Source organism: Ornithodoros turicata, chromosome 1 (assembly GCF_037126465.1).
Source record: "Ornithodoros turicata isolate Travis chromosome 1, ASM3712646v1, whole genome shotgun sequence".
Taxonomy (NCBI): Eukaryota; Metazoa; Arthropoda; class Arachnida; order Ixodida; family Argasidae; genus Ornithodoros; species Ornithodoros turicata.
Window position 1 is genome coordinate 40,838,318 of NC_088201.1, and position 27,931 is coordinate 40,866,248.

At 44.5% G+C, this 27,931-nt stretch overlaps 2 protein-coding genes across 2 annotated transcripts in view; both read left to right on the forward strand.

Annotated features, from left to right (window-relative positions):
• LOC135378068 (uncharacterized) overlaps window positions 1–11,837 on the forward strand; it is a 50,637-nt gene extending 38,800 nt beyond the window's left edge. Inside the window, exons 3-4 of the mRNA XM_064610913.1 lie at window positions 1,051–1,240; window positions 7,324–11,837. Coding sequence (XP_064466983.1) covers window positions 1,051–1,240; window positions 7,324–7,607 — 474 coding nt within the window. The 3' untranslated portion in view covers window positions 7,608–11,837. The remainder of the gene's footprint in view (window positions 1–1,050; window positions 1,241–7,323) is intronic.
• Window positions 11,838–12,757: 920 nt separating this feature from the next.
• Window positions 12,758–27,931, forward strand: part of LOC135378070 (large ribosomal subunit protein mL52-like) — a 37,902-nt gene continuing 22,728 nt past the window's right edge. Inside the window, exons 1-2 of the mRNA XM_064610916.1 lie at window positions 12,758–12,926; window positions 13,022–13,210. Of these exons, the coding sequence (XP_064466986.1) occupies window positions 13,147–13,210 (64 nt within the window). The 5' untranslated portion in view covers window positions 12,758–12,926; window positions 13,022–13,146. The remainder of the gene's footprint in view (window positions 12,927–13,021; window positions 13,211–27,931) is intronic.

The window sequence follows — 27,931 nt, forward strand, 5'->3', positions numbered from 1 at the left end:
AGAACGTACGTAAGAGAACTAGGGTATCGGAAGGCGAAATATCTCGTTTATTTGTGGAGTGATCAGAGCTTCTAAAATGAGAACATAAATGGTGAACAGCTTCCCATGGGAATTCAAGGGGTTCCAAATCTAAATACCATCACCACATTGTATTTTTTTACCATGCTCCGAAACTTACGTGCATGCTTCATTTCAAAATGAAGTCGCTCCGCTTCGTATTTCATAGGTATAGGCAACGTAGTTCTCTTAATGACCTTTATAACACTGCAGGTTTAGAAACAATGGAGGAAAGGCGCATGCAAGGCTCAACATTTTGTACTTGATGATGAATAGAAACATTAATATCAAGACGGATCGATATATGGCATTACCTCCGCCCTCGGTGGCTCAGTCGGTAGCGTGTCCTCCTGCTGATCCCAAGATCGCGGGTTCAAACCCGGCCGAGAACGGTGGGCAACTTGGTGGAAGGGTACAAGTTGCTTGGACACGTCGTCTTCCGCGAGGGACGTTAAATGTGGTGTGCCGTGTGTCGAGATTTCAGCGCATGTTAAAGAACCCTCAGGTGGGCACAATTAATCCACAGACCCGACCACTGTGGCGTCGCTCATGATCGCAGTTATCTCGCGACGTAAAGCACCGAATGATTATAATTATATGGCGATTACCTGACAGGCGTTCCACACGCAATACAGATAGATACCATATTAAACCATATCGCTGCAGAGTTGATGCGTTTAGGTTTCCTTTCTTTCCACGCACAATTGTAGCGTGAAATAGCCTGTCGGACGATGTGGTGTCGTCGAAGTCTACTGACCAGTTCATGTCTGGTCTTCAGAGACACCTGTGATGTTTTGTGAACTTTAGGTGTTCATCTGAATTTGTACCTACTTGGGCTTCTAGGAGGAGGCCAGTAGTATTTGTAAATAAATAAATAAAAAATAAAATCCAATTTGGGAAAACTGTTCCGGAGGTGATTTTTGTTTGAGACGCGTAGCTCTACTTATTGATGTGCTGCTTCGTCGGTCAAAACTATCCTTTTGACTCTTACAGAAAAATCCAGTGTCCACATACAACCCGGACGCGTACCTGGTCGTGTACAACGTGGCAAGTCGGAGCAGTTGGCAGGCAGCTAAAGAGTACCTTTCCATCATACACCGGTGGGACAATGCTGAACACAAAGCCATCATACTCGTTGGGAACAAGACGGACCTAGTCAGGCTGCGGACGGTATCAACAGAAGGTACGTTTGGCGTACGTCTCGTAGTCTCGAAGCACAGCAGGGCATATGGCATGATTTTTAAGCGTGTTATCTGATTGTTTTTCGTTCGTGAGCTGTAAGCAAACATAAAAATGTATACGCGATATGGCAGCGCCATTTTTATACGAGATACACCGATAAGAAGTACTTTGACGAAAACTGAATGCGCTGGGGGTCACGGTGGAGAAGGCTAAACTGTTAGATCATTGTTGTAGTCCGTCGCTGCGACCACAACGTTGGGATTCAATGTTGGGTCACGACGCTTTGGGTTTCCAATGGCTTAGGTAATTTCACGGCTCGTTTTTAAGAAGTATGCTGTTGTTCCACTCAATCTCTAAAATGTGTTCAACGTCTCACAATTACTTAAGGAACCCATACAATTGTAGGCATACAAGATAGGCAGCTCTAAACCGTGGGCTAAGCAGGCGCCATAACGGTAATGCAAGCGCATTTTGAAAGAAGTGAAACGACGCCTCCGATGTGTTTGGGTCCCCTCTGAACGGGTAATTCGAGAACCAGAGCGCAAGATTTGATTGTGCAAATGAGCCTGAATTCCGAGTTTTCCATTCCCCAGAGGGGAAATTTGGAATAGTGTCTGTATAATTTTTGATTGGTGGTATCGTGGCGTACACTCAGTGTAGTGTTGAAGTGTCCCAAAGGCGTCGTTTCGTACAGCTAAAGCTAACTGAAATATTGATGTGGTTACAAAGGCTGTTCGTATCCTGTGCGGGAGGACACCTTTTGGAGGTCGTGTCTTTTGAACTTTTGATATACTCAGACAAGTGACGTATATGATTTGAAGTGGTAAAGAATGTCAGTGTGAGATTTTTTAAACACTCTCCGCCGAAATATTCAATCTGACAAGATGTTAAACGATATTTGTGCAGTTTTGTAACCGTCTAAACCAGTCTGTTGACATCCCGGTTAACTTTGCATGAATATGCAAAGAAGCGACGGCGGAGAACGATATTGTTACTGAGGTTCTCAAACTTGCAGTCATGCGCACAGAGCTCTTTCGGGAAGCATTGTGGACAACGATGGTGCGTTGTAGAGAAGATTATTACGTTTAATCTTGCTTCCAGCAGAGATGCTTCTCTCAAAGAGCTCCATACTGTACAAAGCGTCTCTTTCAATCATCCAGAGCAAACACTGTCGGGCCGTGCAAGTCTAGTCCGCTGAGATATTGAGAAAACAGGTGTCACGTACATTGCATTGGCTATGTAAGCCGGGTAAACACTGCTACAGGCACAATGCGGCATAACTTCGTGCTACTGTTGCGGCAGCGCTGGCGGCATCTCCATTGTCAGCGCCGAGAGCTATCACGCACACAGAGGATAACGATTTTTATCGACGATATCCGTCATATTTCATATGAACTACTACGTTGTTTTAAGAACAAAAAAAGGGGAAATTGACGTTTGGATGTGATACTAGGGGGGAGGAATATGTTTAATGCAAAGAAACAAAAGAGAACGAAAAGGTTAGCCATGATGTAGCTTGCTATTCCCAAAAGCTAACAAACAAACAAAAGCAGATAAAAGCAGCAGAGACACAGAAAATTATGGAAAAATACAGAAAGAAAAACAGCTCCTTCACTAATCGTTGTGCAGACAGTCATATAGGACGTATCAGAGAGTGCCCAGGAGTTTAGATTCCCGAAGGAATCTAGTGATCTGTGATACTAGTACACATATTAAAACTTCCGTTAGTGTTGCCCGTGTAGCACGCACAAAAAATCGTCCTAGTACGAGAACTATTATGGTACAAAACTACACTGTCCAAAGTAGGTTCGTACAATGTCGTTCCACCTCCTAGCGTGGGAAAAAATGAGAAAAGGAATCAGGCGATTGCCTTTAGAGAGATTTAGAGAGTCGTAAGCGGACTCCGACTCCATACGTCTTGAGAATGGGATCCGGTTCGTCTTTCGGATGGACGCTCCCCATGGTAGTATTCAGACTACGACGCGGCGGAACCCAGCTGTTTATCCATAACCGCAAGCTGGGGGGGGGGGGGGTGCAAAAAAATTGGTTGTGCAGTTACATTGTAACAGTGGTATACGGGGAAAAAATTGGAGGTATTGCCAAACATTTGGGGGGGGGGGGCTCTGGATAAATCACTGGCGGTACCTATGACCGAAAGAGGAATTGAATTGGTCACTGCGACATTCCGTCCGCTTAGCTGTTTTGCATCTCCTATATCTTTCTTTCTTCTGTCAGGTACTTCACAAATGGGAATAAATCATCGTCCACCGTTAAGTGCTTGCATGTAATTCGTGACGTTCCCGGAACAGTGGCCGGGCCTCGTCGTGTCGTCATATTGATTTCACGAGATGGATCCGGAAAGGGGCTCCCTTTCACGCAGAGGAAGTCGTTGGCCCGTCAAACGTATCAGCCTCAGACCCAGCGGTTGCGCTCGAATTGGCTGATGGCGATTCGGAGTCGGAATCAGAGGGTGCTTACGATTCTCTAAAAGTCTCTATTCTCTGAAACTCCCTATTGTCTCTCCGGAACTGCTATCGCGAATGCCTTCCAACCCACTAAGACTCCCTAACAGCGAGTTCTAGCAGATCGGAATGGTTTACGATAGCGGTTCCGGAAACATCATAGGGCAATCACGCTATTGCTTTCGACTGGCTGACGTCACGTTTCTGAGCTTGGATTGGACAGCTTCCTTTATTGCGCAGATTTCGTAGACTGCTTCCAGTGAGTAGCTAGTGAGATGGGCTAAAGAGAAGAATAAAGAAGTGAATAAATCAAGCTTGGAACAACCAGTTAGCTTTAATTTCAAGCTTTGAACTTCAGCACCCCCGATGTAGATGCACTAGAACTCCCTGTTGTCTGAAGTAGATCAGACAATGCACCCGAAATGTGTGGCCCTCGCATCCCATTCGGGTAATAGTGCGCATCAACATTTAGAACATTTACAATCAGCACTTTAGAAAAGAGCTTGTGCCAGATTAGGGCGTTTGACTGCGGATAACCGCAGCCAAACGCCTGTGATTCTGATATCCTTTCTGATTCTGTCTTTTGTAACAAGAAAAAAAGCGAGCGATATCAATTCACTCTCAACCCTCTATTGAGGGCCCACCCTCGTAGCACGAGCGGAAGGCGTTAGTTTCCGATTAACAAGAAGTGAAAATAAAATTTGTGTTTCAATCTGCTACTGGCTGGGCCGGTACAAATATCGATGCATTAGAGTGGAACCTGGTAAATAAAAGATACACTCTTCTTTTTTTTTTTTTCAATAAAAATTTGGTGTCCTCTAACCGAAATTTCGAAATTGAATATGGACCAGAATTCAGTCCCATTAGCGGAAATTTAGCCATTAGCGTAAGTCAGTCCATTAGCGAAAAAGAGAGCTCATCATCCCGTGCCAGAGATCCTATTCCTGTAGTTAGGGTTGCGCGATGCATAGGAAGCACGAAAGGAACACGACCGCTGTGCAAGTATGCGACATATAGGGCATGCGTTTGCATCTCCCCTTTTATATTTTTTATCGTGTGTGTTCAAATTGTGTCTCTTTTGGGAAAAAGCATGCAGCCCCAACTGGTAAACCGAGTCCATCCACGTTTCACGGGACCCGTTCACGATCTGCACGTACAGCTACGCCAGGAAAAATTGTTCCCCGGAGTATTTCTGAAATCGCCGAGTTCAGCAGAGCACGTAACAATCACCGGCACCGTCGCTACAAAGCGCTACTCTTACTTCGCATAGCAGGGTTTGAAGATGCCTACTCCTTGCAGGAAACAAAAAGTGAACCGTGTGCATTTTACGTTTACTCATTTTTCTTTATTTTTTTATTTCTATCTCCATCCACCCATCTGTTTACTCACGAGCACACCAACTGTTGCAGGATTAGTTTGTTGCAGTTACTGATATTGAAATCGTACAGGGTGCGCGCACGCATACCCAAGTTTGCGCGCGTAACGCGTTGCTTACCTACCGAACGAATTCCCGGTGGCGCACGGTGACGCATTTTAGAAGCATCGTACGTTTGCGTCTTTCGACCGCCGTCGGAAAGCAGATGCCAGCGTAGCGCAGTGCATGCATTACTCTCTTTCCGGGTTGTGGATCGAAGAAAACTCGAAAGGTTTCTTTTTGTTATCATAATATCCCATTGGAAGAGCGCACGAATAACTTACTCATCAAGGGCCGGGGGAGCGACATAGCGATTGGTTGCTTCTCCTGTGTACACCGTGGTAGTGCAGTGAAAGCACGCTTCACAGGAGACGTCCACGGAGTGCTCGGGCGCTCTCTGTGCTCTTTCAGTTCCAGAGGCGTCTTTTCAAATTCTCTTCCCGCTCCTACTACAGATAACTCCGATAGGCGGCTGTGTTGCGTCTTCAGTGTTTTTCTGTTACCATTACACAATTAGTGGGTAGACATAATGCCTTTGTCAAACAGTTAACGAAATTCGGCAAACAACGCCCACTAGTAGCGCGAAATGCCGCGGTACATCCGAATTGTGGAGATATGATAGCACGTAGTCAGGCGTTATTCTTATTATTGAGGTGTCTGCGAATTATCAATCAATGTCTCCTATACCGGTGTTTGAAAACGACTTTGCGAGTCATAGCAACGAAGCATTGATCTTTCCTGTCAGCTGCCTGGCCTTCCGATATCCGCACTGCTGTGCTGCGTTAATATAATTTGGAAATTAGTGTCGGCACAATCTCTACAGACAAATAAGAGGTTTCGGTATAGTGAGCGAGCTTTCCAGAGTATTCTCATTATTGCGTGAGCACACAAGCAGTATTGATGGATATGCTTCGGGAAGGCAGCCAGACACTTTCGTTACACAAAGTGTGTTGCATGCGCACAAAGAGAGCAGTGTGTGACTTTGAAAACGCCGTATGGCGAGAATATTCTGGATGACCTGAACACCAGAACGCAAAAGCGCGTTCTTTTGCACATAGCTGGATAATGTTTACAGTGATAATTACAGCTATACAGGATGTTTTTTTTTTTGTGTGTGTGTGTGTGTTTTTTAGCTGCACCAGATTTTTAAAAACCTATGAGAGCCGCATAGATGCCGTTTTCGCAGTTGAGTTTTTTTATTCCGTGTTAGCGCCGCGAAGCAACCTAAGCAAAGCTATGAGCGGCGTACAGATGTGGACAGATGGAGAGAGGTTACTGCAGGAAGGAGTGGGGCACAGGGGGGTTAGTAGGCGTTCTGGGCCGACTTCAGGGGGATCTAAGGCCTGCCGCAAAAGCGGTATCTATGCTGCTCTCACGTGTTTTTTTTTTATACCTGGTGAAGCTAAAAAATCACCTTGTATATTCAAAGCTTTTGGGAGAACGATTCGAAAGTCACCGTGTCAATTGTAAGAAACCCTCGTGTGAAGGAACACAGATGCCTTAAACAAAGGGATTTGAAACAGTACAACCAGGTTGTTGGAGTGTGTTCAACCTTTGGCGGCTGCAACCGCTTAGAAATTAGGCACGATATGAGTAACGTTGAGTTCTTGCTGTGTTCCAAAGAATATGGTTGCGCATTCCACACGTGTTGAGCACGACATGTATGGCGTTTTACGTATGCCCATCAAGTGTAATTTGCTTCTTACCTAACATCGTAGTAGTTTTAACATGCACAAAGCGCCTCACTGGACATTGAACTTTAATATCATTGCACAACAGAAAATTGCCAACAGGTAATTGTTGTGCTGGGGAATATTACTGCCGTATTCCAAACCAGTTTAAGCGAAAGTCACGAAATAATGGAATCTTTGCTTCACACTACCGTCACTTAGCCGCACGGACGTTCAATCAGCGCCCCCTACAGCAGCGCAGACGAAGACAGTCAACGCATGTCGCGACTTGTTGTATATGCACGACTCGTGCGTCCCGCGCTTCTCTGCATAAATTTAAGGAGAGTGTCCTGAATCGAAACCTCCGCATTATTGTACCCGAAGTATGTCCTCAAGCGTTGCCAGCATGCGTTTATTAAGGTTCAGTGTCACGTCAAGTGAAACACCCTATTTTTGCAGTGAGCTTATGTTTGCCCCGTGCCCGTTATGTTTGCTTAAAATGCCCCGTATAAGTCTCCTTTTGTTCGTTTCTTTTCAGATGGTCGTTCCTTGGCAACACACGAGGCCGTCAAGTTCATCGAGACGTCTGCGGGAATCAACCATCACGTGGACGAGCTTCTCGCGGGCCTGTTGCACCAGATCCGCCTGAAGCACCTGCACATCGAAAAAGAGCGCAAAAGGCGAGACTCTGTCAAAATTCGTGGTCGTAATACTACGTGTGCCTCTTCCTTCTCGGGATGCAAAGCTAAGGTGATCCTCAAGCGATTTCTGCGAAAGGCCTGCTCGCGCTCGCGTTCGTGCGACGATTTGCACGTGCTGTGAAACAAAAAACAAAACAAACAAAAAAGAAACACACACACACACACAGGGTGTTGCTTCCCAACACAGAAGCAGGACTTCTTTTTGAAGGAAACAAAGACATGAATGTACATGAATGTGAAACTTTCACGACGTGTTTATTTATGTACATTGAGCTGCGCGTGTCCCTTGTCCCTCGAGATAGCGTCAACAAAGACGTTCTCGAATGATGTGAGTGTTTGGAATGGTTGCGTTCTCTGGGGGGTTCATCAGTGATTCTCTTTTATAAACGTTCTATCTATCTATACAACCAGCTTTATCGACTGCAGGACAGTGTATAGCATCATGCGGCGCATGCAAGCTGCTCTTGTGACGACGGTCATATCGCCGTCACATTTTCTGGTTGCGTCTCCGGCAGTGTGCTTTCCTTATGTTTGTCTCTCAGTAATGTGTTATGGAGTGTCGTGTTCGCTACATTGTTGCAATATTTAATAAACTCTGGGGATCCATTATTCGGATAGCAGAATGTGTACTACTCGAATCTTCGATGGCTGCGCCCCACATACGATCGGCCATTTCCGAGATAATTTCAACGACGCTCGAATGAAACATTTAAACAAATTTCCTCTTTGAGATTATGGAAGAATAAGAAGGGCATTTTCCCGTTCTTTTTCTTTTTTTTTCGTTTTTTTTTCTCTACTTGAGGTACATCCAATGTTCACAAATTCCTAAACATGCTTTTCGCACTCAGCGTAGCGAAAACTGCACGCCTTATTTCCTGACAGAAATGTTCGTGATGCCAATGTGTAAATTGGGGTGTTTCACCAGTGTTGTTACTCTCAAGTGCAGAGCTCAGTCTGTCACTGGCGTGTCCTCATAATATCGCGTTAAGAAAACGCGTTAAGTGCACGTGCCTTGATGTATATACATATCTGAACGTCCCCTCTTTGTTGTTACAGAGGTGGCGCTGTCTTTTATCTTTTGGATGTCGTTTGGAATAGTTCTTATATGTTCCCTGAACTGTATATGGCCTATGCACGTACTGTCTGATGGCTACATAACTTCAATGTGCCAAATGCTTAGAAAAATTATGCAGGATACATCTGTGGAAGTATATTTCTGGAGAGCTGCGTGTAATATTAAAATGCCTCAAAGGTGGTATTAGTGCGTGATGGTTTCTTACGATTGCGGTGTTCAATCAATATTCTTCGATGTTGTGGAAGAGTTTGTATGTCTTTGTAAATGGAGTAATATCTGCGTCAAGTGCCTGTGATAGTTCGCGTTTGCACATAGATATCGTGAGACCTGTGTCCACCTTTGAAGTGACTACGATCGACTTTCACAAAAGTGCGCTTTTATCCTCTCGTCAATATTTGACGTCTATTTGACCTTCGAACGTATTTGCGTTGATAAAGCAACTGCCTGAGTATTCGTTTTACGTCTAACACGGTTTTCGCTGTATAGCAAACTGCGACAAATGGGATCAAACTAGGAACATACAGAAACAAAATGAGCTTTGCCAAACATTAGCAGGAACATATCACAATACTCCCATGCTCGCCGTAGTATTTGTCAAGCGCGCTTTGCTATTCTTTGTACACCTATCTCTCTCTCTCTCTCTCTCTCTCTCTTTACGCACAATTCAATTAACTTCCTTGTACACACAGATGAATTCCTATTTGCCCATTGAAATTGTAGCTTCAACGGAATAGAAAGATATAACTTGTTTCAATACCCTGCGGATGAAACCACTGAACTGGAGTAGTTGTTTATTTTTAACGAATCGGACGTACTTTGTCGTGAAAATACATACGTATGTAAAGAATATATCTCGAAAGAAAGTGTAATTTTTTGCCAACTGTCATCATCAAAACCGTCCCGGGTAAATGTTTCCGCCACAGTCCTTAATTTCCTTTTGCGCACACACACATTCTACGCGAATCATTGATTTCGTTTCAAAGAGGCTAGCTATATCTGGAATTTCAGAAGCACCACTGCTTTTGTCATTGTAAATGAACCGTAAAATGGTTTCCTTTTTAGTTCTGTTGCGCGAAATGTGTCCAGGCAGCGAAGGAGATTTAATTTCATTTTTAATTTGAAGTATTCTTAAGAGATAGCATCATGTGCGCTGTTGTCCGTGGATATTAAGGCAGTGCGAGACGTCGTCTCGCTCAAATTTCGTTATCTTCTCTAATTCGGGTAGAAGCCAGAAACTACAGAACAAACTGCCTTGGTGTCGAATCAGTTGAGCTACCATGATGATTTCATAATTTTGGGATTTTCATGTAACGCTGTAGCGTAAGCGGCGGATACACAGGGTCATCTGGGTCACAAATTTTCGGTGATGGTATTTTAGGGGGCTGAAAGAGATCGGCAGAAAGAGAAAGAAACGGTAATTAGTGCCTTTGTACCGTTCTCTAAGGTACTTTATTGATTATTTACAACGAGATCCGAATACATATCAAGAAAACGACATCAGAAATGCACTTCACTTCTGAATTGTGACGTAGCTGATCGCAGCTGCAGTGATAGTGAAATTATTATCGCGATGTAGTTCATACTATGCTTACTGTCTGAGCTATGTGCACGTTATACAGTAATTACTAAAATTCGCAATTTTCTTTTACTTTTTGAAGGACGGGTTTACTTTAAACCACGACAAAAACGCATAGAATATTGTTTAGAACGTTAGAATATTGTGAAAGGATTAGTGCACGTCTTCGGGTTTCGGCTGAAACCCGTTCTGTACATACCCTTGTGCCTTCTAAATCTGTGTTCCGCAACGAGACGCTGCACAAGCCCAGAAAGTGCGATGGGAAATCCGGATACTCACGTTACCTGCTGTTAAATTTTAGTCGCAAAGAATTTGATATTATTAGCGTAATGACGACATCAAGGTAACCCTCAACCGTTGTATTGTTATCTTTCAGGCGGAGCGTTGCTGATAATGTAACTCCTCTGTCCTCCTATATTGGTTTTCCTAAGAACTACCGTGTGATTGCGGCAGCGGGATGCGTGAGCTACCGGATGGCTTCATAGATCATGACCAGAGAATAATTCATCTAAAGGAGCACTACATTGAAAAAATGTGTGTCTTTTTGAATGGGTGGCTCTCTCCCGGGATTCGCATCGTGTCGAATTGTCACGGCACTCCAGAATTAAGGGCCAATCCATGTAGGACATAACAGGCTACCAATTGACAGGCGGACGGTGACAGTGTGTTGAAGAATCGTCAGTAGTTGTAACAAAAATACGAGAGCTTCGAAAAACACTGACGTCACCAAAAATGAAGACACCTACTAAGACCCCTAAATAAGCGCGAACTAAACATCGTCCGCGCGTAGGTCACCGTCCATTGTTTTTGCTATTCATTGATTTATTTGCGAAAATTAGGATTTCGCATTCGGCATATTCAGTTGTGCTTATGAAGTAAAATATAGAAAACTGTTAGGCGAATGTGCCTTCGTCAGCACTGATCTGTGTTTCTCCAACGCTCCCCAAAACGATGGGAAATTATTTGATATCGCCTGTTGTGAAATATTTTATTTATTTCTTTATTGAAATAAATTCTATCAAATATGGGAACGTTGATAGGATATGCCAAGTGCCCGCACAACGGGCGTTAAGGGGGTTTCACGTCATGAAGGTATATAGTGGTAAAGGAATTTTACATAATGAAAACATCATTTTCAGAAGTTACGAAAGGCTTTTCTATAGAGTATCGCCCGTGGCGATGAAACTCCCCATTCATCATCTTGTAATAAAGTTGTTGTTGGTTTCCTATATATCCTTACTCGGGGGGGGGGGGGGATATATGTTTATTAAGAAAAAAAAAAAGAAAGGAAAGGTTAGCCAGGCAAAGAGCCGACTTACTCGGGTTACATGCAGAAAGTACGTTCAATTAGACCGGCTGTACGGTGTCCCGACTTGCTTAACGTTATTCGCTGTCGTCGTTACCGTGTTCATTTGATGTATGAGTGTACAACGGACATTTCTTCGAGATGTTTTCTGAAAATCGATTTCCCTCTGGTCTGGTCACACAACGCGTCTGCACTCAGTGTTTTGCACATCTTCGTTCTCATGAGTTTGTTACCTTACTTCTTGATTACACTGACATCTTGAGGCAACTTTTTCTCAGTAAGATTCTGAGCGGTAAATGTGGCCCATGTTTCAAGCACTTGAGACTCGGCTGTTGACTAGTGTCCTATGAATACGCTTGTGTAATTATGGAAAAATAAACGTGTATACACAGTTTTTACATGGTTTGTGTGAAACTCGCATGCGCCTACAGTATACAGTCTGTCGTGCATTTTTCTAACATAGTTTGTGTGTGTTCCCGAAATTGTCCTGGAAACTTGGTGTGGTGGTGGTGGTCTGTGTTGGAAGGTGTGTCCAGTCATTTAGACAGGAATGAAAGAAAGTAAACGTGTCAGAGAGATAAAAATAAGGGTGTTGACCGGTGTGAAATGCACGCATGGCTTCGAGAATAAAACTAACTTAAACATCTCGGGTTCTTTTCTAGGATCCTTTGGTCCGTGACAGTCACGGATAACGAGTCTACCTGAGCTTTTCTTTAACAACTCGCGTAAGAAAAGTATCTGCTTACAAGTCAGTGGAACTGTTTTTCGGCTACAAGTAAACTTAGTCTATGGACGCATACGCGAAGCGACATGCAGGCGGTAGGTCACACAAGCAGCTGCAGGCAATGCTGTTCGAGAACATAGAACACAAAAGACCGCAGGCAGGCGGACCTAGGCGGACCATTCGTTAACCAACGTCACCTATCACCGTCAGAGCGAGACCTAAAAGACACTTACTTGCCATCTTCATATTTTTATAATTAAGTAAGTGCGTAGAGGGTCCTGGCTCAATTCCCGAACAAGCTAAGCTGAGTAAAGTAACAGATTCGGCGCGTCAGTGTTTGAAGTTCGTACTGAGGAGAGCGGATAACTGGACGAATCAGGACGACAGGCACACAATGAACAGCAATCACAACAAGTTGTATTGCAACCAATGCGAGGTTATCTATAGTTCTAAAGATATGATATCTAGGGGACAGACGGAAAGGCCCACATTCACTTATCAGGGAGATGAACTTAACGTGATTATCAGCCCAGACCAAGAGGAGGGGGTGGTTTCTTCTGTGTTCCTTTCAATAGATATTGTTGGCAGTGGGTGCTTGTTCGTGTGTGCCTGTCGCCCCGATTCGTCCTGTTCTTCCGTGGGTTTCCGAACGTCATTTCGAATATGTGTCAAAAAGAGTTGTCCAGAAAGGCGATACAGAACGCCTTCTCTCGTGCCGAGCATCCTTGTCGAAATGTCTAGTGTAACAACAATGGCCAGGTAAGGTCTGACATTGACTGCTGAAATGCTTCAGAAAGAAGTATGAATCTTGTCACTCTTGTATGGTTCCGTCTGGATGAGGCACTGTAATACAGGTTGTTCACGAGCAAGGACGGGAAGTACAAGCCCAAGACATTTTGAATCATTGTGAAACCAAATGCCTCTGAATGGAAGTGAAGCTGTCCTTCTGCAGAGGTGCACTACAAGGCGCTAGAGCTCCATGACGACGAAGCCAACTGCTCTTGTCTCCCTGCCTGAAGGTTCTGCACTCACTCTGATGCTTTGTAAGTGTATTGCTAAATTTTTATGTTTACACACTGCGCTTCACTACAGAACAAAGTTTCACGAAGTTCCAACCGCTCTAATAACATCATAACTGACCAAAAGTTCGGGCGGGCTACTTGAGTAAACACACTATACTTTTAAATCGCCCTCTGTGGGGTCATAAACATCGCCTAATGGTTGAAATAAGAAACTGGTGCCTGGCGAATATTAATACAATTAATGAGAATTTAGCCGAGGCGAGCTCCATGTAGGGCCGACACAAACATGCAAAACTCCAACGCCCAAGAAACAATGAAATTGAAAGATGATGAGAAAGGAAAAAGATGGCCTAGGTTCGAATCCTCGCGTCGACACACATTGCCTGCGTTATTTGAATTTGAAAATTATGCCCGTATAATGTACTAGTATGATTTTTTTTTTTTTTTTCTGCGTGACGGGCGACAGGGAAGAGCGACCGATTTTCGTCGAAAGTTCTGCACCCTGTTCAGTTCATTAAACCATGTTTGCTTTAAGCCCACACCAGGAAAATTACACTCCGCCTGTCCGTATAGCTGTGTGCAACAATGACAAAGTGTGGTACTGCTTAGCTACGAGGGGCGTTCAGTAGTCATTGCGATGCTTGTCCCATCCTACAGTTGGCAATACAAAAAGAAGAGGGATGCTTGGGACTACCTGCCTGCCTACTACATCCTGGTCTTCGTTTTTAGGGCGAGGGCAGTACTATTTTTGAAACGTGATGTGGGCAAGACTTGCGCTTGTCCCATCCTGCAGCTGGCAATACAAGATTTTTTCTAAAATCTAAGAGACATCACGCTTCAATACAATATTTTTGAAGCGTGATGTGGGAAGGCATTGCGCTTGTCCCATCCTACAGTTTGCAATACAAATCTAAGCCTAAGTATGATGCAATAGACTGACGGTGTCGCAATGTTGCATGGATATTGGGGGGGGGGGGATATGTTTATTAAGAAAAAAAGAAAGGAAAGGTCAGCATAATGCATATTGGATCATCCTTCTAGGTAATAGCTATGAGTCACGTGGCTCACCTCTGTCAGTCGATCTCGCGTCGCACCGCGTTCAGGGTCGCTGGGTGGCAATAGCTGAAGCGAAGGAGAGCATCAAGCATCGTGCTGTCATCAAATTTTTTTACGAAAGAGGGAACACCGCCGGCAAATATTCATGAGCGCATGAAAAATGTGTACGGGTACGGGGACCGTGCGCCTTCATATGCGGCTGTCAAAAGGCGGGCAGCTTTGTTTAGGCATGGCAGGGTGTCCTTGGAAGACGACCCATGGACCGGCCGAGTTGAAGACGACCCAGTTCAAGTTACCACTGTGGAAATGTGCCGCAAAAACGGAAGACATGGTTACCAATAGGCGTGTGGCGGTTCTTCAGGTTGACTGGGCATTATTGGGTCCGTAGAAAAAGATATTGCAAGAACACTTGGGTATATCCAAGGTCTGTTCGCGTTTGGTGCCCAAAATGTTGACACCCGAAATGAACAGAAATCCAGGGGAATGTTGTCGTGAAATGTTAACCATGATGAACGCTGATGAGAGCTGCTTTTACGGGCGGTTGGTGACTGGGGATCACGCTGGGGATGAAACCTGGATCTATCACTGGGACCCCGAGAGCAAGCAAGAGAGTATGGCCCGGAAGCACAAGAATTCTCCTCCGCCCGCAAAATTCAAAACAGCCTCTGTGTTCTGCTGACTGGTTACCTACCAGGGGGCCTATTATGCCCAAGTCCTGATTCGGTTCCTTGAGGCCATCAAAAAAAAGAAATAAACGTCGGGGAAAATTGAGCAAAAAAAAATCCTGCTTCATGACAATGCCCCTGCCCAAACGTCCCACACTGCACAAGACGCAGTATACAGGAATGCAGGTTTGTGGTCTCCAATCACCCAGCCTATTCTCCGGACCATGCCCCCAGTGACTTCCTTGTGTTTCGATATTCGAAGAAACACTTTCAACGACAGCGATTTCTCGATGATAAGCTCACAGAGGCAGTTGAATACTATTACCCGGGGCGCGACAAAAGCTTCTTCTCTTTAGGAATCGGAGAACCTGGAAAGCGACCTATGAAGTGCATTGACGTACGAGGGGGCTGGGTTGAAAAATAAAAATGTGTTCTTGGTCCTAGAGTTCTCGGCTTAGAGGCTTAAAACTTATTGAACGTCACTCGTGTATACTCGCTATAGAGTGAAGTTAGACGTGGCACAAGTCAAATAATTAGACGTTCTTGTGTAATACGCGTTGTTTCGAAAAACGACGTTTCGCCATAAAGAAAAAGCGACGTTCGACATCCAAGTGTCCCCGCTCGCTCATTAATTGTTCAGTAGAGGAGACATTGTTACACACAGAACAGCTTTCAAAGAGGGCGATTTTCAAGGGATGGCAGATGCGTTTGTTGATTCGTTCAGATTCAACCTCATCTAGGTGCAATGTCTCTGCCATTCTCGTTTACATCTGTTGCCAAACTTCAACGGTACTTTCAGAAAGACAGCATTTGACGAAAAGTTAGCGAGTGCCGGTTGCGGGACTCGAACCCACACCTCACTGATTGCCGGCCCTGCAATTTACCGAACTTTCAGCGTAGTCTTTTTCAAAAACTCGGTGGACATCATCTATATGAGGGAACGCACAGTGACTCACGGTGATTCGCTTCGAAAACCATGCCTGACCGAAGAACTATAAACGATATAGAACATGACAGACCCAAGAGGAAAGCCCTCAGGCTCAGTATCGTCGAGGCACAGCTACCAGCCGGCAATCGAACGGTGCATCAATACAGTAGGGTTGTGTTATGCATTTTATTTACTTAGAATAAGAAGGTCATCTCATCCTTCTGTTTTATTTCGAGACGCTTCAGTCAATATTTAGTAACTTTTGACTGCTGTCTCGGATGCCAGATATAAGATATATCTAGGGTTTGTGGTTTTCGGCATTTATTTTCAACCCAATTCGGGGGGTGTTTATCGGCATTTATATGGGGGACTATAAATCGGATTTTTTCGGCATGTATATTCCGCCCAAAAAATAAATGCCCGAATACGGGCATCTATTTATTTCGCTTGAAGGAAAGCCTATTTTGCGCGCGAAGTAACAACGAACCGAAAAGAAGTGAATCGATTCATGGTTTCATTCACAATGTCTTTTATGGCCTGTGCCAAACCAGCAAACAAGGAGACTACCTCTTGTTGTAATAGATGCAAGCGTACATCATCATGCTCGCATCTGTCATAGCGGCTCGCTCCTTGCGATTAATAACACGCAGTTTAGAGAACGCGCGCTCAACATTAGCGCTAGAAACAGGAATAGCCAGTATGCTTAAGGCGCACTGCGATAACAAAGGCCATGTGCTGGAACGGGCCGTCCAAAACTGAATAGGAGATATATCCACCTGAGGGGCAGGGCATACAGCATGTTCGAAAAACTCGCGCTTTATATCATCCATACGAGATTCATCTCGTAGAACAAATAATAATAAGTCCTCATACAGTAAAGTGCCTTGAAGTGCCTCACGAACGGAAACAAGGGTCACTCAAACTCAGAGCTGAGGTCAGGGCGCAGCCCGAAGATAATACCACGCTCGAGAAATAGTCGACAACGGGAGATTCCATGGGGATTTCCCTTTGCGGTTCCAGGAATGGCAGCTGTCAAGATACGAGAAATTCGGATTTTTTCGGAATATTCCGAATCTGAAAAAAATCATTCGGGGGGTGTTTTCCGGCATTTTTCGGAAAATGCCGAAAACCACGAACCCTAGATATATCTTACTGCTCCCATTGGAACATATAGGTATACCGGTTGGGGCAGACTTATGAAGACGCACCTTGAATGGTTCTGAATGGTCGACCGCTTATATGAAATATATATAGTGTGTGAAAAATGTCATATAAAGCGGGTGAATGGTATGCGTTGATGCATATGCATGGATCTGAGAGTATGTTTTTGTTTGTTGTAATGAGCGGCATAGCGTTCTAGGGTTCTTCAATTTTTTTTCGTCTAACGTTAGAATTATTTGGTCCCACTTGTTTTATGGGCTAGTGGCTTCTCCGCAGTCCACTGAAATTCACCATTATGAGATGTTTAACCCATGCTTCGTGTCCACATTTGTGGAACCACCATCTCCATACGTTATCTTTAAACATCCATCCATAGTCGGGCCTCGTGTGTTGAGCGCGTGCGAGAGTTGAGTTTGAGTTTGATTATAGAAAAAAAAACGGAAGATATTGAATTCGTCACTGACGAATTCTGCTACTCCCACAAGGAGAAAGAAAAGGAGAAAGATGCGTGCGAGATTTATTGCTGTGTTAGATCTTTTCGTCGGAATTGTTCCTGTAATTACCTCAGTGTGCTTAGTCGACCGAATATGCATCCGCTGTCTGCTACAAGGGCAGCGCGACTTTTTATTGATGCATAAAGTTGTTCATTTCATCTGCAGGGTGTCTTAGTTCGTACTTTCATGTTCTCCACAAACGAACCCGCTCATTCTTATCCCCGTAACTCTTGTAATGCTACAGCCTCGTTATTTGCTTGCATGACACTTCCTCTGAGAGCGCTACAGATATTTATCATCTATTGAACGTCTTTAAAGGAGAATCGATGGACTTTTTCATCTTTTTGTATTTAGTGATTTTTTTTCATAATTATTATTTTATTTTTACGGTTTCAGCCCTATAGGACACGAACGCAGGCAGGCATAGAACCATTTATGTTGCCTGGTTGACGCTGTCTTTATACGTGGCGGTGAACCGCTCCTAACACTAGCGACATTGGTGGATACGTATAAATCAGTAAATCTTGAAACCGTTAGAAAAAAAAAGGCCTTTACCAGCGGCATGGCCGAGTAGATCAAAGCATCCGCCCCAAATGGTAGCCCCCAAGGTCGTGCTGTAGACTGGGAGGTGGTGGGTTCGAATCCTACCACCAGCTGTGCTGTCTGAGGTTTTCCTGGGTTGTTCGGGGCAGACTTTCCAGACGAATGTCAGCACAATTCCCCCTGAAGTCGGCCTAGGACGCACACTAGCCCTCCCCCCCCCCCCTGTCCCCTACTCCTTCCCGCTATCCTCGCTCCGTGTGTCCACGTCTGTGCGCCGTTCATAGCCACAGTTGCTTCGCGGCGCTAACCCGGAATAATAATAAAAAAAAAGCGCGTCATAGAGAGTTTTAGGAAAACGTAGTTTGATGATAACGTTTCCGAAAACATGATAAGCCAATTGCCTGATTCCTTTGGAATGGGCGACATCACCCCAAGCAGTACAATGTACTGAAAGTCGAGTGCAATAGGGGTGGACGGTATGTGTCTTATCAATGTCTTTAGTTCCAGGATTCTGTTCACGGCCTTCCACCTACCCGCCCACCCCTCTTGCACTCGACTTTCAGTACATTGTGCTGCTTGGGACGTTGCTCATATCTGATTGACTGATAGCGATACGGAATCAGAGGGCCCTTACGATTTCCTAAAACTCCCTAATTGTCCGAATAGCTTTTTCGGTCACCACGAAAGACAGTGCGCTATCAGACAATTCCTAGTTTGCAATCACATTCCGCTCGGCTGGGTGTTCCATTTGGGCGTAATGGGGTAGCCTGCAGCATCTTTCACCCCATTAAACGACGCTGCCGTCGCACGAACGAGTGCAGGGACACAGAACACATTAAATATGTACACATAACTTCCTTCTGCATAAACTATTAGACGGACGTCACTTATTAAATGGGCACAGGCAATGCACTGGAAGCGATTAAGCATTAATATTTTGAGGTAACGCCACAGAAGTAGAGAAACTCATTGGATTTTCTCAGTTCCATGGAAGGCGCAACGTTGTTCTTTTATCATTATATTATTATTATTGTGGTAGATTTGAGATTCTCACTGTGGGGCACACATTAATAAAGACTCGAAATTCTAATTTACTGCTTCATTAATCATTTACGCTGGCTTCGTTTATTTTGCGTAGCCCCAATTGCAGAACCGCAGGTCACAAAGAAACGATTTCCCGAATGGTGCCGTTCCAGCCTATCAACCGTTTTTTCCCGCTGTTGAAAACGATCAACTTGAGCAGCGGCGAGGAGCTGGTTACGCCCAAATGGGAAACACCCAGACGAGCGGAACGTGATCGCAAGATAGGAATTGCCTGATAGACCACCATCTTTCGTGGTGGAAGAAAAAAAAAACTATTTCGATGATAACGTTGTAGTGCAGGAAACTGTAGAACCAGACGTGTGAGCCTTCCCCTTCCCCCTTCCATCCCTTCCCCGAGCACCTATTTCTTCCTCCTTCCCCCTTCCTCCCTCACCCTTTTTTTTGTGTGTTTTTTTAACGTACCCACCAATGTCGATAGTCCTGTGGATGGTGCATCGCCATGTGCATCGACAGCGCCAACCAGACAACATATAGACATGAAATCGTAAAGAAGTCGTCACTAAATGCAATGAGCTGAAAAAGCTCCTCGGTTTCCGTTTAATGCAGGCAAGCCGGCCAGCCAATAATGTGCCACCAACGAACAAATCAAACGCGGAGCTGGCGCTTCAGCGAGCTTTTATCGCAGCCCCTTTGTGGTCCTTTAACGCTGCCGTGTTTATCGGTGGGAACGCGGATGCATGTGCAAGAAAACCCTCCTTCCTTGGCCGTTCATTCCATGTCCTCCAGGGAAAACCGTCGAGCGTGGATCACATTGCACTGGGACAGAAGCGCATAAGTATCTTCATACCCTGCGTGCGAGCCCTTCGGCACGCTCAAGCTGGGTCTTTCTCAACGTCGGGAAAATCGGTCAGTGGGCTCTAAACATCTGTGGGAATTGTACATCCCGATATCTTCCGTGGTGGCCGTGGTCACTCTGACTGGTGCCGTGCCAATATTTTAAGTAACAACAAAGTTAAATACACAGGATGTTACACGTGCAGTTTTCAATGACGATTGAACACACTGTACATTGAACATGCACGTAGCGACATCAAGCTTGTCAACCGGTCAACCTGTGGAACATTGGATCCAATGCTCTTTGAGAGGATGACACGTTACACGTGGCAATTTGAATATACGGAAATTGTCACAAAAAAGCGTACACCTGAGAAGCGATAACTGTATCATTACTCAACGGTTGGCGATTCGTACTGAATGACATTCGTTCAGCGTCACACGGTCACACCAAATGGCATTTCATGAATGTTTGGTGAGCTCATTCGCTTTTCCCTCTCGCACCAACTGCGCACCCTGGACGACGCAGCAACAAACAACAATGTTAAGAAGCAAAAAGAAAAGAAACACGAATAGAAAGTTAGTGTCCTTTTTTTCATGTGTCTTTGTTTCTGGAATTAGAGAATGAGGGAGCACGTTTGCACTGCTCGTCGTTATCCACTGGAATGGCACCTTCAGCGCGACCCGCCATCTTGCCTGTCGATCGGTTAGGTACTTCTCAAGGCTTGTGCCTTCCACGATGGTCAAAGCGAAGCAAACAGTTTACTTTTGCCAGCGACGTCCATAGTTTTTAAAGTAGACAATAGATTTATAAGGAACGCCCTCCAATATTCAAACAAAACACTGTCAAACTATTTCACGGACCGTCATCGTCGCCATTACCGAATGCCATCTTTCTTTGCTGCGTAGCTCCATCTTGCTCGAGCAAATGACATTCAACGTGACTGTCATTCGTTGGGAATGACATTCACTTTGCCGTGTGACAGGGGTACACCTTCGGTTCTTCTACACCTTCGGTGTAGCAACATTGCATGATGTGTACAATGACATGCTTCGGTACAATGACGAAAACAGCTACTGTTTTGCTCTCTTTCTCCTCGGGTTCACGGTGATCTTTCTGACTAAGCACATCCTTTGTTGTGAGTCCCATCATCGATCCCTGGGAGCATATTGGAAGATTTGGCACAAAGGAGACATCGTCCTTTCTTTAAAAGCGATAAAACGCCCGTGTCGGGGAACAAGTCAAAAGACGACACAACACACAGGCACAGTCCTTCCTTGCCGCGCAATCCGATCTATGATGGGAAATACCTGACACGTAACTGACTTGTAACTGACTAACCCGGACTTGTTTTCACGCGCTCTTACGTCGTAACTACGAGTCACTCTAAGGGGGGAAAGAATGTAGAGTAACTATACTTTCTTTCCTGTTCCTCTTTACTCTGATCACCCCGCCTTATACTCTGCCAAGATTCCTGTTACCCATTGAGAAGTGTAAAATATATTCTAAGGGAACGCAGACATACATACGGGGAACTGTCCCTTTCACTTTTCTTGTCGGATGCATACAACCTTGTGTGGTGGTTCCAAAGCTCAACCCAGTCAATGCTCATGACAGAAGTAACGATCAGCTGGATGATAACAGACACAGAATGTAGGTAATAAAGCCTCTTAATGCCCCTGTCACAACGGCTGTCTTCAATTATTATTGAAACCAATGGCCATTGAACATACGCGTAGCGCCACTAAGCGTGTCACATGTTAACCTGTCAGGGAGAGTTGGTTCCAATGCTCTTTGAGAAGTTGACGCGTGGCCCGTTTGGTGGCGTTACGCGCATGTTCAATGGCCATTGTTTCTAATCCACATTGAAGACTGCCCGCGAGACAGGGTGCATGACACATTAACGGTAGCGAGAATTTTGTTAATTGTGCCCCTTATTTTTTTGGCATAATATTTTGGCCTGTACGAACATTCGAATTTTTCGAATACCGAAACGAATAATTTTGTACTTTTGGTTCGATTTCAAAATCGAATACGGAGTTCTCTATCCGAATTTCGAATCGAACTGATGTTTCTTTTAAACCGAATACGTATTCGCTTCGTATCATTCACATCTTTTGTATCTAATGTTGAAGCATAAAATATCAGTTATTGCGTTACGGAGAGGCTGCAACCCGTAGCTTACAACAACTATACCCTGGTGTGCTAGGCGACACGCATATTTTGCACCAACCTGGAATAACAAAGATTGAGGCAACGAATAATATTTTACCCGTTCGTTTTACGTTAGAAGAGCAAAAGCTTCAGATCGATCCTAGAAGAGAAGTTACAGGCACGAGACAGTAGCCTCATGTTTCAAGCGGTTTATCTCGGCAGGTCGGCGCGCTAGACAAGCAATTTTCTTGTCAGTTACGCTCATAATTAGAATATAATTATGCACGAGAGCTGTAGCATCGTTAATTAGTCATCAACAGTTTTATGTTTCCCACGGAAACACGACCTCTAGAAATTATGGACATGTACGAAACAGTGTGGTCGTTTCATATCGGCAGTGTACCAGCGGCATGGCCGAACGGGTTAAGGCGTCCCGCTCGTTGGTGGTAGCCAAGGTCGTGCTGAAGACTGGGAGGTGGTGGGTTCGAATCCTTCGGGCGAATCCCTGTGCTGTCTGAGGCTTCCCTGTGTTTTCCGAAGACTTTCCAGACGAATCTCGGTAGAGTACCCCCTGAAATCGATCCAGGGCACATACTAATCCCCATCCCCCACTCCTTCCTGCTGTCCTCTCTTCATCTGTCCATATCTGTGCGCCGCTCATAGCCACAGTTGCTTCGTGGCGCTAACACGGAATAAAGAAAAAAGCACATCGGCAGTGCAAACTTGACGGAAGACCCAGCGGCGGTCGTTACTGATGATGCAAACTTGGAAAAATACAGGTACGTCTATTACAATCGGTTCCCCGACTTGTCGTTGTACGTCGTTTCATCGAGAAATTGACATTTAATCCAAGGTCATTTGTTGTTGTGCGGCGGCACTATATGTGCACGCGCGCATTGTCACTGCCATTGTCAGGCGCATCTCGTTACCAGAGGGGATGGAATCTACGGACGTGCCGACGCCAAATTACCGATTGATGCGCCGGCTAGACTGTGTTTCTTGATAACCGCAGTAACCTTTATCATTGTTCTATTCAACGTATTTACCAAACATTTACACGTTTCATCGAACGCCGTATCGTATCGTTTCATATTTCGTCAACAGTATTTCGTCAACAGTATTTAGTATATTTTTTTATTTATGATGAGCCGACTTACCCCACTGGATCCAAACGACTAGATTATATTGGATATGCAAAAGAAAAATACGGAAGGGATATCTGAAAGGTTATTTGCTAATAAATGCTACTAAGTACCGAATCAATACCAAAATCGTGTGCCAGAATACACGGGAAGGATATATAGGGTAAGGTGGGGCAAGATGAGACACGGGGCAAGACGCAACATTTTGTACTCGACACCGCCTCTCGCAGAGACGCACTGCTCCATGCGCTTGTAACTTTAGTCATAGGTGGCTCTGCATGTCCGCTTTATTGTGCGTGAGTACTGTCCGGCTTGATGTTTGCATTGAAGAGAAAAAAATCGGTTACTTCAGCATGGAATGTAAAGACCCCCCCAAAAGGCCCCATTTTTCTGTAGTCCTTTTTCTTGTCATCTGTGCTGTGCAGCAGCGTTTCGCAGGACTATTCTGTCAATGTAAGTCCATATCCTATTTCTTTATTCATTCATCTACATATATGCAACATATGGACATTAATGAATCCGATTATATGCACGGGGCAAGACGCGACAATTTATATTAATGCAATTTAAATTTAATGTAATTTAGAAACTGATAAGTCAACTATTAGGTAGATTTCTGCTTGTTCCTCAGATATTTCTTTTTTTGGATATTGCCTAGTATTTCTCAGCAAAATTTTCTGTTTCCTGGGATATTTCCAGCAAAGCAGAAGCGCACTAAAAAGCGAGCTACCAGCGACACATCAAACTGGCGGTGCCTTGTTTGTAAAGGACAGTGGAGGGAAATAGCACCGGGTTCTGTGTGGTTTTATTGCACATCATGTGGGCCAGGGTCTCAAAGGAGCTGTGTAGGTGCTTGGATTGCAAAAACTAAGTTGTATATTTCATTACCACGGCGTGTCTAATCTTGCTCCACGCGATGTCTCGTCTTTCCCCGAGGGTTGGGGCAAGATGAGGCATTTTTGAATTTCTTGTTCTGTGTTTGTTTTAGAACCAGCTGCGTCCGTTCTGATCTATAGATCAGAAGCTCTAGACCTCTGAGAATGTGCCTATGGCTAGCTTTTTTTTAACATGAACAATAAAAATTCCATATTCAATTGCAAATTTCTGTCTCATCTTGCCCCACCTTACCTTAACGTCCCCAAAGAGTACTCGAATAACGATCTCGTGCTTTGTCATAAAGATGGAGGGGTGACATCTGCTAGCCGTCAGATCCGGTATTCCATGAACGTGGCAGTGATGTTTACTGAATTGCGCAGGGTCATACTGACTTTTCAACCCACAATCCGTCTCCTTCAGTGAATTGCTCTCAGATTTGAGACCTTCATAGTTCATGAATACATTGAAGGCCCCATATGCAGAGGCTATAACTGCTAGCGATTTGGTCATTTGGCTCGAAATTGCCGAGGTGCTACAAAATGTGGAATATGTACGAATATCGATCACATCGAAGATCACACTGCAATGCTAAAAGGGAGCCAAAGGGTGCCAAGTGTGGTTCCGGCCATCCAGCATTCTTTTCCATGTGTCCTTCGAAGACTGCCGCTCCGTAAATGCGCCAAGAAGTGACAGCCTAGGGCTGACACTCATGGGAGTGGAGATGTCCATTTCACATCTCCTACGAACGTACAAGAATTTCCGGCATTCCCACCGCCCAGAAGAACAGTCTCTGTTCGAAATATCGGCGGCTCTCGTCCTGAGGAACTTCATTTTCCTACTGGTTTATTCACTGGATTTTCTACCCTTCTACAACAGTACAAGATTCCTCTGGTGGCTATACGCGAACACGGCATGGATTATTCACATCGTATTAATGGATACATAATGCATCGACCTGAGCTATATCATCTGATCGTAGAACAGCGTTATACATTCGTAACAACCTCGTAACAGCGTCCAAAGGCTCAGCTTGTCACCGCTCTTTGGACTATGTCACCTGCAAGATCCGCCTGGGGCTCATGCCGTTAACGGTAGTCGGTATATACAGGGTGTTCCTTTTTTAGTTGCACCACAAAAAAAAAAAAAAAAACTATGAGAGAAATGCCTTTTTGGCAGTTGGGTTATACGGCCAGGCGGACATCCTCTGGAAGAGACTATGTAACTACTAGATGACTAATTGCCTAAAATTCATTAGTTAACTCTTTAATTGCGGGCTTTCGGGCAAAAGTGAGATAGCAGAATGGGAGACAATCCTCGATGAAATTCGTTTTCTTTTTGTTTGTTTTTTTTGGCAATCATGCAAACAGCAGGTACGTTGAAGTACCAGAAGTACTATAAGGTAGAATAATGGGGTAGTGGGTAAATCACACTAAAAATGACGCAGAAATACAGAGACAGGGACCAAGAACCACACAGGACAACAGCGTTCCTGTGTGGTTCAGGAATGCTGAACGTTCAAACAACGACACTTTTCAAGCGCAGAAATTACGCGACCTTCGCCGTACTATCTGGGTCGGAGAGCGGTCTTCTGGCCAACAGATTACCTTGGAGCCGTGCCTTGGAGCGATAAAACTGACCAATCAGTTCCATCGCTCTAAGGCACGTGGCCCTCTCACATGGATTGCCTGTCGCTCTTTCTGCGTTCGAGAAGCGCGTAAGTTCTTGTTTCGGCTCATTTGCATAGAGAAATTCAGCTATGGACATTTCAACGCATGTGCGCATTTAAGGGTTTTTTTAAACATAGAATGGCTTGCAGCGAGGAATATCTCCCGTACTACTATCTCGCTCTTGCGTGAAATCCCCTAACTAAAGAGCTCATTAATGAATTTCAGGTAATTAGTGATCTTGTAGTTACATACTTTCTTCGAGAGAATGTTCGCCTTGCCATAGGGTAAGGTGGGGCAAGATGAGACACTGGGCAAGGCGCGACATTTTTTTATCGTCGCCGTCAGTCTCAGAGACGCGTTGCTCCATGTACTTGAAACTTTACTCATAGGTGGCTCTGCATGTCCGCTTTATTACACATGAGAATAGACCTCTCCCTGTTTATAAACAAATGACGTCATAGTGTTCGACAGCGCCACCACTTTGGTAGAGTTGAACTACGCTCAAAGCTAGGGGAGAACAAGGTCGCGCCCGAACGCCACGGTCTTCAAGGGATTACGATGGTCTCTGGAAGGGAGGCGACCTTCGGTCCTACTTTTCTTTCAGTAGGAGGCAGCGAACAAGTGCCCATTCGTGGAACCCAGCCCTCCCCTTCCGATTTGTTTCGGTTTCAGTCCGTCTGCCAACGTCATGATGAAGTTTCTCGGGTAGAGGTCTATTGTCCGGATTGGTTTATGCGTTGAAGAGAGAGAAACAAATCGGTTTCTTCTGCCTAGAATGTAAGGACCCGCGATAAAGGCGCGATTTTCTGTAGTCCTTTTTCTTGTCATCTGTGCAGCAGCGTTTCGCAGGCTTATCTTGTCAATGTAAGTCCACATTCTATTTCTTTATTCATTCATCTAGACATGTGCAAACTATGGACACTCTTGGTTATCCGGTGTTGAATAGAAAAATTAATGCATCCGATGACATGCACGGGGCAAGACGCGACAATTTAATGCAATTTAGAAACTGATACGTCAACTATTAGGTGGCTTTATGCTTGTTCCTCAGAGATTGCTTTTTGCATATTACCTACGAGTTTCCAGCAAATTTTCCTGTTTCCTAGGATATTTCCATCAAAGCAGAAGCGCACGCAGTAGCGACACAGCAGACTGGCGGTGCCTTGTTCGCAAAGGACGGTGAAGCAAAATAGCACCCGTTTGTGTGGTTTTATTGCGCATCATGTGGGCGGTGGGACCAAGGGGGTTGTGTAGGGGCCCACGGGCTTTACTTTGTCTACTTGGATTGCAAAAACTAATCTTGTATAGTTCATTGTATAGGCACTGTGCTCCTTCACCCTCTCACATGGGGGGGGGGGGGGGTGAAGGCAAGACGCGTCTCCGAAGATGCGCAATGAACAAAATAAAGAAGAAGAAAATGGTGTCCTTTCAGGAATTTTTTGCGGGCGAATTTTATCGAACGGATTGTTCTGAAAACGGTAACGCTATCAGGTGACCGAAGGGACCAGGTGTTCTCATTGGAACGACCGTGTAGCTTTTATAATTCAAAAGTTAATTAACGATTTTTAGGTAATTAGTCATTCGACGGTTGAGCAACAGATGGCCAAGAACGTCCGCCAGTCCAGAGAAGATAGAAGTGAAAACAGGATGTCTATAGCCCTTATAGGTTTTTTATGAAAAATCTGTATCGAAAAAAAAAAGACCATGTATAACTCAACTGCAAAAACGGCATCTATTTTGCTCTGCTCGTTTTTAATAAAAATTATGTAACGAATAAAAATAAACACGCTGTATGTCAGTGTTTCTCAAACTTTTCCAATACGTGACCCCTTTGAGTAGTACCAAACCTACCATGATCCCCCACCTTTGTAAGCTTTCTGAAAATTGACTTTTTTCAATGACGCAGATACATTTACATTGTAATTTATTTAAAAGACATCACAGAGAGAGCTACCAAAAATACTTATTAATGTTTTTAACAAGGATTGGTTTAATCATGTATTTTGATGAAGGATGTATTTCTTAATACAAGCAAATCAATACGTTGGTCTGTGTGGCTTAAGGCATATCGCATGTCTGCTTGGAACCTCCATGACCAATTTGAGGGTCATGACCCGCAGTTTGAGAAACACTGCTGTATACAGTAAATAGAATAAGCAAAGTCCTTATACGCGTAT